The sequence below is a fragment of the Phodopus roborovskii genome, unplaced genomic scaffold, assembly GCF_943737965.1.
Source record: "Phodopus roborovskii unplaced genomic scaffold, PHOROB, whole genome shotgun sequence".
NCBI classification, from domain to species: domain Eukaryota; kingdom Metazoa; phylum Chordata; class Mammalia; order Rodentia; family Cricetidae; genus Phodopus; species Phodopus roborovskii.
Window position 1 is genome coordinate 44,796,322 of NW_026126418.1, and position 13,950 is coordinate 44,810,271.

At 41.3% G+C, this 13,950-nt stretch overlaps 1 protein-coding gene across 17 annotated transcripts in view; it reads right to left on the reverse strand.

Annotated features, from left to right (window-relative positions):
• Pkp4 (plakophilin 4) overlaps positions 1 to 13,950 on the reverse strand; it is a 208,669-nt gene that overhangs the window by 21,261 nt on the left and 173,458 nt on the right. For 9 of the 17 annotated variants that reach the window (XM_051184651.1, XM_051184646.1, XM_051184644.1 and 6 more), the window contains 2 exons: positions 10,253 to 10,385; positions 8,802 to 9,015 (listed from right to left, as the gene is read on the reverse strand). In XM_051184651.1, the coding sequence (XP_051040608.1) occupies positions 8,802 to 9,015; positions 10,253 to 10,385 (347 nt within the window). The remainder of the gene's footprint in view (positions 1 to 8,801; positions 9,016 to 10,252; positions 10,386 to 13,950) is intronic. The other 8 variants (XM_051184653.1, XM_051184648.1, XM_051184647.1 and 5 more) reach the window with 1 other exon arrangement.

Genomic DNA, 13,950 nt, shown 5'->3' on the forward strand with positions numbered 1-13,950 from the left:
GGAACAAGAGAGAAGTAAGGAGACAGAAAAGTGGCTTGAGGCACAGCAGGGTGGGGTCAAGGCTTTAACAGTCACTGCTAAAGAAGCCATCATACTGGACCCAGAGTGCTAGTGATGACTACCCAGGAGCACGAGCAAGCTACAGTGGGAGTACACAGCTCCTGGCCATTGATGGGGAAAATGTTATTACTCAGAAACCACCCCCACTGACAATTTTGGAACACATGATTCCTAACATGACTGTTGCAATTCTCTTTCTGTCAAAGCCTTTAACATTCCTCACTTCACAAAATACAACTCCCGGGACAGCTTCATTTTCCAACAAGCTGCTTCCTTCTTCACAGAATAAGTGCAATCCAGCCAAGTTAACTACAAGGCAAGGTTTATGAAAAGCAACAGCCATCATATCATAGGCTGTAAGGATAAAATTAGACATATAGTTTGCCACTCACTGTCCATGGGAGGGGTGGGGGATGAGTGGACAGATGATGAAGACAATATTGATGATGACAGAGTCTAAGTATCCTCTGTAGTTATCAAAGTGAGCAGACGCTCGATTTCATTGCAATAAAATGGTATTTATAGTGTTGTTTGCATATAATCTATGCTCACTGTCTACTGTAAATGCTGTATCTCTCAGCACACATACTCAATGCAGTGTAAATACTTGTTATATTATATTTGAATTTTTTTTCTGTTGTATTGATTCACTAATGTTGTCCTGCTGTCAGCTGACTGTGGGTGTGTCTTATATATAGGAATCTAGATCTTTATCTCTATAAGGAACTAAATAGCTTCCTCCAGAGACTTCAGATGAAGTCACAACAGAAAAACAGGAAGGGTTCAGGATGAGAAATTACCTAATGTTGTCTCCAAATTACCCCGTTTTTGTTCTTCTGCCTTCATTCCTAGCTGTTCCTAAGCTTTACTTCAGGCAAGAGGGTAGTTTTCATATTTGAGAGAGGGTTTCCTGACTTTTTTTGAGGGGAGGGGTATTGAACTAGAATTTTCCCTCTTTTCCCCGGGATTCAGAATGTCCAGTAGACTTGTCATTCTATAGTTCATGAGCAACCAGCCCGGGACTGACATTAGATAGTGTCTTCAAATTAACAAGAACAAAGCCTTCATCACCTGATTTATGGTTGCTTTACTCTCCACGTGCTTAGAGCTAAGATGTCCCCAACAAATTAATGTTCCCACTCAATTACTTTATAGATGTGGAACTGTGAATGTGGATTTTCTTAAAGGAAGATGAACATTTTGCTTTTAAAATTGTTGAGGCACATGAGGGCAGCTACTTAACTATGTACTCCCTTTCATGTTTTGTTAAACATGTGCAGGATATCTGGCGCCTGCACATACTTGTTCATGGATTCATCTTATGTCTTGTATGTCTTTATAAATCCCCTTTTTGTTTTCTGCCTATTAGGCTTAGAGAATGGATTGTGACTTTTCTTGAAACAATATTCAAGAGTGCTTTTAAGGTCTGTAACTGCAGAGAAAGGGCCAGGACAGTGTCTGGAGCTTCATCAGAATCTGCTGGTGGACCTATGCTGCCTTCCACACTGACCCACCATCTCCAGGTTCCACGTCCTAGAATCTCTACAATTCCCATCCCTTAGATTGTGAGGCGGAAAGGAATAGGGCTGCCAAAATACAAAATGTCAGGTTGTTTAAAGACACAGTAGATGAGTTAATTACGCTATCTTTTGATCAACTGGGGTGACTTACTGCTCATAAAATGTACCAAGCAGTGAATTCATTCAGGGTTTCACTTCTGTGACCAAACAACTGGTCCAATTTATTCATGACTTGAAAAAGGGAGATAGATCCTGCTTTGCCAAGTATACGGTACTGACCCACACAGCAGCAGCTTTATTGTCCCGTAGTAGTTTGTGCTACACACCATGCATTCTGCTCTTTACAAGTCACCTGAGCCCATGGTCATGGCCTGAACTACCCATTTCCAAGGCTGTAGTAAATCTTAAGGCACTGGTTTTGATTTCCTACTCCCCAACCCTACAGTAGAGTTCAAAACAACTAGTTCTGGTCAACAAATACTAGAGAAAAAAAGGCTCAATGAGACATAAAGGCTTGAGTTAGGGCTTCTGTGAATTTGGTTCTTCTACTCAAAGTCCAATTGGCTAACAATCCTTGTATATGTTCCTCCCTGCTAGAGTCGCAAGAAAACTATGTTTTGTCCAGTTTCTCTCGGGATCCAGGGCAACAGGGAGACTCTTACAAGGGCTGTGAGTAATGAGGAGAGAAAAGTGGCTCCCCGATGTAGCAAGACTGATGAGAACACAAAGAGCTGTGAACCTGGCATTCTCTATCATACATACACACAAATGAATTTATAAAGTATTAGGGATTTCCGGATATGTTATGAAAATGTTGCTTATTCTCTACAACAGAAAAAGTAGAGATAATCATGAGTAACCAATAAGCAAAATGAAATGCTGCCGCGGGAGATGAAAGTTTGTTTTCTTCACAAAGAGCGAATAAAGTAATTAAAATACCATTTCACATCAATCCTATGCTGCAGAGTTTTGAAAGCGCCTGTGTTTAAAGCTGGCTGTATAACTAATCTAATGCCCAACTGATAGTTTTATTATTCACGTTAGACGCTGATTTTGCTGATTAATTAAAATAATAACAACTACTTGCAAGGGCAATTTTAAAAGAACATTAAAAAGTAAATAACATTTGAAAAGTGCTTTTGCTGGCGGCCTGCATACACACCAGCCGACAAATGTGTTTCTCTCTCTGGTGGGAAGGATCATTTTAAGCCAGTTTTGTATAAAATCACATTCAGCTTAGGCTCTTTCCAAATTAACCAAAATCAAGCACCTGTAGACACTGCCAAAGGTAAAGCCTAAGAAGTGCCAGTGCTCTTTACATAGTCCTGGCTGTACCTTTTTCCTTCCCATGAGTCAGCACAGTCTCTGTGTCAATCTATTTTGTTCACATCTGTAGCACTGAAAGGGAATGTACAGGGTTATGCATGCTAAGCCAGTGTTCTGACTCTGACCGATAGTCCCAGCCCTGAAAGTCAGTTCCTGAAGTCTTTAGCTTCAGCACATTTCTCAAGATGCCTACAAGATAACTGAACTTCCCCAGCCTCGGAGATGAGGATGAAGGTTATCTTCCTGTCCAGTGTGCATGTGGTAGCTGAATAGGAATGGTGGCCATAGGCTCACAGATTTGAATGCTTGGTTCCCAGGGAGTGGTGCTAATAGGAGGCGTAGTCTTGTTGGAGGAAGAACCACCTATGACAACTTAGGGCTCAATTCAAGCTGCTGATGGTGTCAAAGATGAGCCGACTGCTTGCATATGTGCAAAAATACAGTGTTGTTGACAGAATGTGGAAGTTGAAGGGGTACTGAGGAGAGTGCATTATCAAAACGCCTGCCATTTGCAGCTGCAGACTAATCGCTCAAGCTTTCTACCAGGACCACTATGCCATCAGCAAATTACAAAATGAAATGGAATTGGAATAATGGGAAAGCAATTATTATGAGAGGGACAAAAGTACTGTTTTCATATATATATATATATATATATATATATATATATATTATATTTTTTTTTTTTTTTTTTTTTTTTCTCCTTTCTGTGGATAAATTCTGAGGAAAAAAAAAATACCATGGTGGCACACAATAATTTCCAGGGTTCTGAAGGTTCAACACCTTTGGGGAGGACCCAATGGTCCTAGAGCAGGTGTATACTGTTGCTCTTGACCTAAAGGCATGGACCGTGGCATCTTTCTTCCTAATAGGCCTTCTGGGTGGGAGCCCTTCTCTTGGCTCAACTGGCTTTGGCATGGCTCTGCCTAGCTCACCTCAGAACTCCCTGGAATTTTCTATACATTTAGATGAACACTCTTTGTCAGGTGTGGGAGAGAAACTCCCTCAGGTGTAGTTTTGTGGCGTAAGGATTGGCTTGAGTCTGAGGGAAGAAAACTTTCCAGAAGACAGCTGTGGAGAATGGAACATGGGGGCTAGCTGCAGCAGCTGCCCAGGGAGGGCCCCACCTATTTGCTCAACCTGAAGGTGCTTGCTTCTGTTACTGAGAATTCTTCCCACGTGAAGTTCATGAGAGGGTTAGCTCTTCAGTGTCTGTTTCTATGGCTTTCTAGTCATAAGGGTTGGTCTACCAACGCTAGGGATCCCTTTACAGGATCGCACTTGTATCTCAGCATGTTCTCTACTGAGGTACTGTTGCCACTTAGTGGGTGATTTGAAAGGATTAACACCACCATTTGGTTATGTAGTTCAATGTTCCCGGGAACAGCATTTCTTCAGAAATATGCTTACAGTCAGGAATGCTGAGAATTGCCCACAGGGGACAGAAAGACAGCTCCTTCTGTTGGAGGCTGGCACAAGGGAACAGACTGAGTAAGGGAAACGAGGAAGGTTCTGAGGCAGGGCTGGCAGGACGTACAGTGTCCCCACTTCCCACCCTTGTTCTGCTGCTGACACTTTCAGATTCTGACAAAGAGTTTGGTCATTTGCACGAGCAAGGAGAATTATCCAAGAGTCACTTAAGACATGTATTCTACACCTGACTCGTGTGTGCAGGGACATTGTCTCACCTCTACCTGCACTGAATGGTCAATCCAGCAGTCTGGTGGCAGCAGATTTGAGACAGTGACTAAAGCCGCACACAGCAGGGCATCAGACAGAATCAGACTTTGGCAGACTGGTGGGGTGATACGGAATCTCCATTGTGGGCCCCACCTTCTTCATATTTATAAGCTGTCTAGGCTTCTGAGGGAGCGCACCATCACAGGCCTCTCCTTTGCTGGGAAATCCTACTTTGACTAATGCTGGCCAATCAAGTTCTCCAAGTGACTTCAGTTTCCTTACTCAACTGCCTCATTTGCCTAGCACTCAGAAGCCCATATTCAGATACAAGGACCTATTCCATGCACTCTTGGTGCATCAGACTCAGACTGTCATTCTTGACCGGCTTAGAAGACTGAAGTCCCACTGCAGCAAGCTGAAACTTTAGGATGATGTCAGGCCACTAGCATGGCTTGACTACTGGTGGAGTTCAAGGGGAGCGCCCTATAACACTGGGTAAAAATCAAGTAATTAGATACTGGGATTTCCATTTGTTGGTACCCAGAAAGGAAGGACGTACTTGAAAACAGGTATTTGCATGTCCAGCGAGCGTTGCTTCTGTTTAGTATTTCTCAGTAGCCTGCACCAGGGGACAGAGAACTTTAGCCTGTGTGTCAGGAACCTGACCTCCTGCACTCCAGTTTTTCATATGTGATTCAGGGTGGACAGCTGCATCTCTGTGGAATAAATCTCTTTGGGGGCATTTTCTTGTTCTAAGTTCTTTATGAACTAAGAGCTGGCCTATCTATAATGAACTATTTTGTATTTTGGGCTATTACCAAATATACTTTTTTGGGGTTATTTTCTCATTACAAATTTTTATGGCTTGAAATGAAATTAAGAGGGAAGGTGGCCACAGACTGATGATGAATGATTTTGTTACTATTATTTTAAGTAGACCAGGTGGTAAGGGTTTTTACTAATTTGGGTTGGGAAGTGGGAAGGGCTGTTGCTAGATTTCTGAAAATAACACACAGCTCCTAATAGCTCAAGTGGTCCAGAAAAGCACGACAGAAAGTAATGGACTGTCTCCTGTCTAGATCAGGTAACAAATGGCTTTATAAAAGGCATATTAATGAGGTCAGGGAGACAAGAATAGAATTTTTCATCTTGCAGGAATGTGGCTCTTTATACTAGAAATTATCTCCTCTTACCAGGATCTAGTTTGCTAAACCTTTGCCTGGTTCACTGGTTTTCCTTAAGATAGCCCAAAACTATCTTAAGTAAAATAAAATAAAATAAAATTAACATCAGTTACTACACTTAAAGCAACTGCAAGACATCTTTTTCAGAACAGTTAAAATTTCTTCACTTGTATAGTAAAACTTGCCAAACTGAGACAAAGAGGGCAAGATGGGGGGTTGGGGAGACTTTAGACTTAAAAGTCTAAAGGTAAGTGGGAGTATGCTCTGCATGGTGTCTGCAATGCGGGTGGCTCAAATGTCAAGACCACCAGTATGGAAATATTCTGCTAACCACATGAGTGGATCACTACTTGTTAGATTGGAAAGAGTGAATACAGGAGTTACACGAACTCAGTCTATTAATACTGAAGAACAAAGCTACTTCCTGGTACTTAACACTGGTATTACTAGGAGGGAACAACAGTGTGACAGCGCTGGGACATCGAGTTCATTACAGAGCAGGCTTCCAGATTCTTTATAATGTCTTCAACTTCTACAGTTTAAAATAGCATATTTTCAGAATGCCCAATAACCATAAACTCCTATCTCCTAGCTCATCAGTACAATTTAATAATCCGAACAAATGGAATGATCAATGTTGGTGGCAAGTTGGAAGCCACAGTTGTGGCCCAGAAGACAGTGACTTTCTAGCCCAATGGAGGGACAGTTAGACTTTGCACAGCTTTTGTGATGAAGCACAGTAACAGGAAAAGCCCCTCGGGCAAGGGAGGTCCACTCAAGGCACCCAGCACACAGAAGTAAGTCAGTACCTGGAAAGCACAGTATATTCCCTTATGGGAAATGCTCAACACAGTGATGGAAACACCAGAATCATGTTACATGCTAGAGAAGCACTTTAATTAGCAAAGACAGCCATACTGTCTTGGGAAAATAATGTTGGCAAGATGTTTGAAAATGCAAATGTGGCCAAAATTACATGCCCCAGGCAGTTACTACACTTAAAGCAAATGCAAGACATCTTTTTCAGACTAGGTAACATTTCTTCACTTGTATAGTAAAAATGACAAACTGAACAAAAAAGACAAGGGGATGGGGGAGCTTAGACTTAATAACTAGGTTGAATTACTTAGTTTTGTGAATAACAGAAGACCTACTTTCAAGTGAATAGTAATTTCTTCAATTTATTAGCAGTTTGAACCCAACAGTTTATTGGCCTTAAACATTTATTTTGTGATTCTAAGTTGATTTTAATTATCACTGATGAACTCCTAGTCCACACCTGCACAGGCCAAACACAAAACCTGTAAAGTCATTGTCTTTGTGGATGGCAAATGGCTGAATACTGAAAATCAGACAGATAATACTGTTTTCAGGGAGGGTTTTCTAGAACACTGGCAGCTGTATTTCTCGGAAATGGCTTCTGGTGAGGAGGGGTCCAGGAGGCTGGGTGTCTTTTGGGTTGTTCTTGTGAGCTCCCCAGCTTTGTGTCCTTTACCTCCTCGATCCTAACAAATGTGCTGTTGCTTCTGGGACAAGATTGATGCCCAAGCTTGTACTCAGAAGTTATACAAGTTTCCTGCCCTGGCCCACACAAATACACAGTGGCTGCTCATGGTACAGAGACTCATGTCTTGGGTGGTGGATCGGACAAGAGGCATTTGAAAACCCTTTCAACCCCCTGTGATCCTGCAGTTTAAAGAACTTGTAAATACTTGACCTGGAGAAGTGTTAATGAAAGAAGTATTTAAGATCTCCCTGATCTTCTGCTAGAAGATACATCATGGTGTGCTCTTCTTACATTTCTTCTGATGAACATCAGGAAGTCTAGTACTAACAAATGCTACGACCGAGAAATGGAACTACTAACTTTCTCCCTAGGTCTTAGGCTTCAACATATGTGTACAAATATCATGCCCCCCCCCATGCAAGCATGCTAGAAAGTTTTCTAGACTCACAGTATGACTTGGTAGTTTCATATTAACCAGACAATGTTTACACAGATGTCAAGCTGAGAGCAATAGCTTTAGGGAACTGGGAATATGTTTCTTGTCTTCTACATATGAGATCTGAATGATATGCTTTCATATTGATCATTCACTTTGCAATATTTTGAAAGGACTATCTCATAAGCAATCATCCCACTTAAAATTATTACTGGCTACTGTATATAGTTATAAAATAAGTCTTGATTTCCTCTATTATATATGTATGGTTGAAAAAAAAATGTTTCTTAAAAGTCAAAGTTTCTGGCATAGGGTTCCAGAAGAAATATCAGAAGGTGTTTGTAGTTTTATATTGGAAGAGTCCATATAGGTGTCTGAAAAATACACTCACATTCTTCTCCTCAAGGCTAGGGCCCAAACTTAGAAAACCTTGTGTTTTAAACAAATAAAAGAGGCCAACATACAGGAGTGATGAAATGAGGGGCAGGTATCTAAGCAAGCAGTTGGTCAATGTGCCCCAGGCAAAAGGACACGAGTCCTTTTGAAGTGCAGACTGTCTCTCCTTAAATCAGTTTGACTTAATTTTAAATAATAAAAAAAACAAAAAAAGGAAATCACTGAACTTCATGTACTTTTCTTCATGGCTAGCATTAAATCTTATAAATCCTTTGAGGTCTGATCAGGAAAGACAACAAAACAATTTCATACAAGGAAAAACTTAGCTGCGAAAAGTCCACCAAGGTCTTAATTCCCCTATGAGCAATTATGAGAGATGAATAGAAAAGAAACCACACATTTGGGATATCAGGACCATGCCATGAAACATCCAACTACTTAAACAAGGGAACCCAGAGTGATGCCTAAGTACTGATATGCCCATTAGATGCTATGGAGAGCACATTGCAAATGTCTTCTAGGTGCATGTACTCCTCCACAGCTGCGAGCAACAGCTAACCCCAGCCATCTGCCCAGAACATCATCTATCGCTTAGAACACTGCTTCCAATGACTTCTCAAGGCCATCATGCAAGGGCACAGTCTAGAAAGTTTCCAGCATTCCCTCTAGACAGGATCACATTCTTTACCCACCTGTAACAAGCTCTCTTACTTCCGCATCAATAGATTTTCTCAAAAGTCGCAGCAAGGCAGGGATCCCACCAACATTCTTCATTGCTATTTTATTTTCATCTGTAGACTTGCCAAACACAAGGTTTCGGAGGGCACCACAAGCATTCTTCTGAACTTCCAAAACCCTGTGATCCAAAAGGTCAACCAGATGCTTGATTCCTCCTAGCTTGTACACCTGGAGTGGAGAAAAAAAAAAAAAAAAAAAAAAAAAAAAAAAAAAAAGGCACCAGGCCTGAGGGATATGCAATAAATTGAGGGCTGGACAAGTCTGCTAAGGTGAGATCATGGGACACACATGCTGAAAATTCGAAGGCCATTCTCTAAGATGGCACTACTTTCCTGTACACAGGCCTTAAAGAGAATTGAGATCCACGGGATTGGCAACTGCATGTAGGTCACTGTCACATGCCAGCTGTCTGCATACACACCAGGCCTGATACTTTCACTGTAGGAATGTGTGGAGTAAATACACAAATGCAGCACAGACACTCAGGGGCAACACAGAAGGGATTTCTAGACCTGCATCTCCAGGCTCCTCTCCTCACATCCTTTTCCATTTGGGAATTCTTTAGTATTTTACTTGCATGCTGCTTGGCTTTATTCACTTTCACCTTTAGGTCTGTAGCTATTATGTTGTTTTACAATTGAACAGATAATAAGTGTCATTGCAGGAGGATAAGGCCTGAAATACTAACAAAATCTGCATGCTACAGAACACTAGAAGTAACTAGTAACTCACTGTTTCCATAAACACCAAAATACTTGTCTTGACAAGAACCTTGTGAGATCAGTGCATGCAGTAATTTTTACCTAATCGATTCTTTGAAAATATTTCTAATGCTCATCTTAAAGAGATTTTAGCTTCATGTTTTATAAATAAGCTAATTCAGTGGGTGAGATTTGACAAGGCCGAAAGCACTCCAGGCTTTTCTGAGAGGCAATGAAATGCACAGTCAAGAAGGAAAGGGGGATCACTTCAAAAAGAAATTTTATTTTGTAGTATTTTTCATCATGTTAAGAATTGAACTTAGGGCCTTGCAAGCAAGTACTGTGCCACTAACAACACCCTCAAACCCTAGTCATTTTGTAATTATTATTATTTTTTTTTAAACTGTCATTACTATACGTGTATGGGTGTTTTGCTTGTATGTGTGTATGTGCAACATGTGCATGCAGTACCCATAAAAGCCAGAAGAGGGCATTGGGTTCTTGCTAAATGGTATTACAGCTGTGAGCTGCCACATGGGTGTTCAGAAACAAACCTAGGTCCTCTGGATGAGCAGCCAGTGCTCTTACCCACTGAGCCATCTTTCCGGCTCTCTCAAGTCCCCAGTTATTTTCTTTTTAAATAGAAAGCAAGCAGCCGCTAAGCGGAAGTCATGGCATGACCACATCAGGGTAGGCTCTAGTACCTCCATCTTCACTTTGTTGTCACCGAAGCACAGGTGTTGCAGGTAGGCTGCGGCATTTGCCTGGACGGATGGGAACTGATGTTGCAGCATGTGAATAACTTCTGGCAGTTCAGGATCACGCCAGGCAAACTCCCTACATGGAAGAGATATAGCTTCAGAAAGGAAGCTCCAAGAGGAACAATACATTTCTGATAGAAGGAAAAGGTTTAGCAGAGACAAGATTAGAAGTTACAAAAATCCTAATATATCTATTTGGAAATGATTTCTCCCAATCATATACAGAGGCCCAAATGCTTAAGATCCCCAAGAAATCATGGCACACAGACACACAGAGAGAGTCAGAGGAACGGAGGGAATTTTCAATATGGACAGCTTTTCCACACTTCAGGGTTTCTCCTCTGGATTTTAATTTTATGCCTTTCTACCCATCTAAGAACAGAGCAGATGCAACACACAGGTAAACAAATGCAGTTTAGCTAAGTGAGATGTCATGCCCAAGGAAAGAAAGGCCTGATGGGAAAGGATAGAGCTGTAACCAGCTGCTAATCAGAGATAAGGTGGGGGATCATAGTGGTTGTTCAGAAACTTAAATATCCATAGCTGCTTTTGATTATGAGAGAGAAACACACAGGAGTTCATGAAAGAAGAAATAACTTGTCAGTAGTGTTCTGTTCAGAGGAAAGCATTTCTGACAACCCCTGGCCTTTGTATTTTTAAGAAATTGTACTATTATTAAGTAGTCTTTAGTATGTCAAGAATCAGCAACACAAGTTCTGAGTCAAGACACTATCCCAGGTATGATTGCCACCCCCCCCACCATATGATGTGTATATATGAGAGTTCAGGGAGCTGCTTACACAGCCAGAGATTAGCAGAGCAACACCTGTGCACCTCCACCAGAAAATACAATTTTTTTTTTGTTCTATAATGATATAATGAGCAAACATTTACACTTACTATAGTATTTTATTTTACTGTCAAAATTTTCTGGTACATTTGACTGGTCTATTGTTTAGAATCTTTGTATCATGTCTATTTTACATGGAAGATGGCTTTTTAATTTTTGTAGAAAATGGTTCACAGAACAACAAATATGTAGACTAAGGGATGCCATTAAATTTTAATGAAAACAATGAATGTGGGCTGGAGAAATGGCTCAGTGGTTAAGAGCACCAACTGCTCTTAAAGAAGACCTGGGTTCAATTCCCAGAACCCACATGGCAGCTCACAACTGTCTGTAACTCCAGTTCCAGGGGATCTGATCCCTTCACATAGACAGACATTCAGACATAACACCAATGCACCCCATTTACATAAAAAGGAAATAATGAATTCCCACTAAGTTAATAAAAATTACATTTCATATTAGTAACAAATTGAGACTTCTATTGGTGAGTTGTTTTTTGTACATGGATGCTAATACACATCATTTGTGGCAGCCTATTTGGAGATATCCCAGTTGTTCGTCAGAGGGGCCTAAATTAACTGTGATGTGGCTGTGCAATGGAGTAGTCCTTGCCAATGAAAAGGAGCTGGCTGGTATGCTCAGTAGTGTGTTGGCTACCACAGTACAAGATACAAGATGGCACTGACATGAGCAAGCAAAGTGTATTGGTGGCAACAGGGATTTGAGTAGTAGCTGTCTATAGAGCAGGGGTAAGGTTTCAGTTAACAGGAAGTATAAAGAAAAACTTTCTAAAACAATGGGAACATTTCAAGTCTTTTTTTTTTTTTTTTAAACTCTTGTTGTTTTGTTTCTTGAGACAGGGTTTTTACACCGTAGCACAAGCTGGCTATAACTCATGGCAGTCCTCCTGCCTCTGCTTCCCTACCTACTAGTTTATAGATCCCAGTGTCACTTGGATTGGGAAGGCTCCAGGCATTAAGTTTTCAGTCCTCTTCAAAGGTATCTGCACACATACAACCTATGCAAACAAATATTTGGTATATTCCTATTGAGTTATAGGAATCACCATGGCTGCTAAAGACACAAATGCCCAATAAAACATGGCCTTTAGACACAGGGCTATGTGTGTCAAGCTCACAATGCTGTCCTTCATAGCAATGGCACAAATTAGCATTTATCCAGTTTACTAGCCCTACCATTTGCCTTTATTGCTCCCCTGAGGCAAGTACCACTAAATACCATAAGATACAGATAAGGAATTGGTGGAAACCAAGTCTATGTGTTCTTCCCTACAGGAAACAGAAAATAAACACAATCTGTGAAGTAGGAAATACAGCTTGGCCATGTTTATATGGAAGGTAACAATTTGAGAATGCCCTGGAATCAGAAAGGACTGCTGGTAAGACTATCTATATAGTCACTCAAACCAGAGATGGCTGTGACTGAAGTCTTCCCCCATCATGCACCTGATCTGCCTGTGGGCTCAGCTATCTGTCCTTTCCATCTTTCATAAACCAGCTCAAGACTCTTAGACTTTTTCTCTTCTTCAAATACCACCTTTCCTAGATACAGTCTTCGGCAGCCAAATGACCTAAAAATTCTCCCAAACCCACTCGATGCTAGTATGCTTGGACTCCAGCCTCAGAAGGGGCAGATGGGATCCCACAGCCAGCCAGCTAGCAGAGGCATCATTGGTGTGAAAGCTTGCCTCCCTGAGCAAGGAAGTTTAAAGAGCCACTGAAGAGGATTCTCAATGTCAGCCTTCAGCCCTACGAAAACCCATGCATATACTTTGGCTGAACAGTTAGGGTTTCCAATCACTGTTTCTTTGGAAATTAGCTGATCATTTATAGTGCAGTTCCCTCATCTGGAAAGTAAGAAGAATAAAACTGTTCTTTACCTGCTTTTGAGAATGGCTCCAATGACTAAGTGTGGTGGTGTACAGTCATTAACATTCACCTCTGAAAAACAAGGTTTTCCCAGGAAGAATTTTCTGTAATAGTCTTCCTTTGCTGTGATCAGACAAGATCAGGCGCATTCAGGGTGGTATGGCTGTAGACTAGTCTCCCTTTTGTACATTCAACTGAGCTAACCATTTCTGACCAAACATGTAAAGTCTGCCTTGGAAGGCTGTGTTGTAACTGACAAAGTGCCAGGAGTGTGGTCTAATCCTTTCTGAGAGCTCACAATTTATTGCAAACATAAGAGGAGCTCCCAGTAGGAGCAGGGCAATGGTTGGCACCAACATCATCCTTGACACAAGTTCAGCAGAAATTTACACTGGGAAAACTGCTACCAGTTTCCAAGCTAAATGGGTAGGTAGTATCACTGCAAGGATTTGCTTAACTACAACCTAAGTCTAGACTTTTCTTTTTAGCTATGGTTCTGTATTTTGATGTTCCATAAACTGCTAAAACAAACAAACAAAAACGAAACCAAGGTAAATGTGTGAGGGAACTGTTAATAGGCTCTGGATGAGTAACCCAAGAATGAAATCCTTGAGAGGAGGCAAATACCCAAGGAATCCCACATCTACCTGGATTTCTGCTTAGGGGCATTTTCTGCACCAAAATGCAAAAGGTTGAGAGGCTAAAAGAGAACAGGATGGATTTGCTACACAGGATTGGGGGAGTAGGGATGAGGACTGACAGTAAGGGTGAACTGGAATTTGCTGGTGCTAGAGAAGTTAAAAGGTATAGACAGGGTACTAGTGAGAAGAAGGCTGTGTAAGTGCAGGGCACTCAACGGGACTGGCTAGAGCAGTGGCTATTGTACGACAGAGCTGAACACA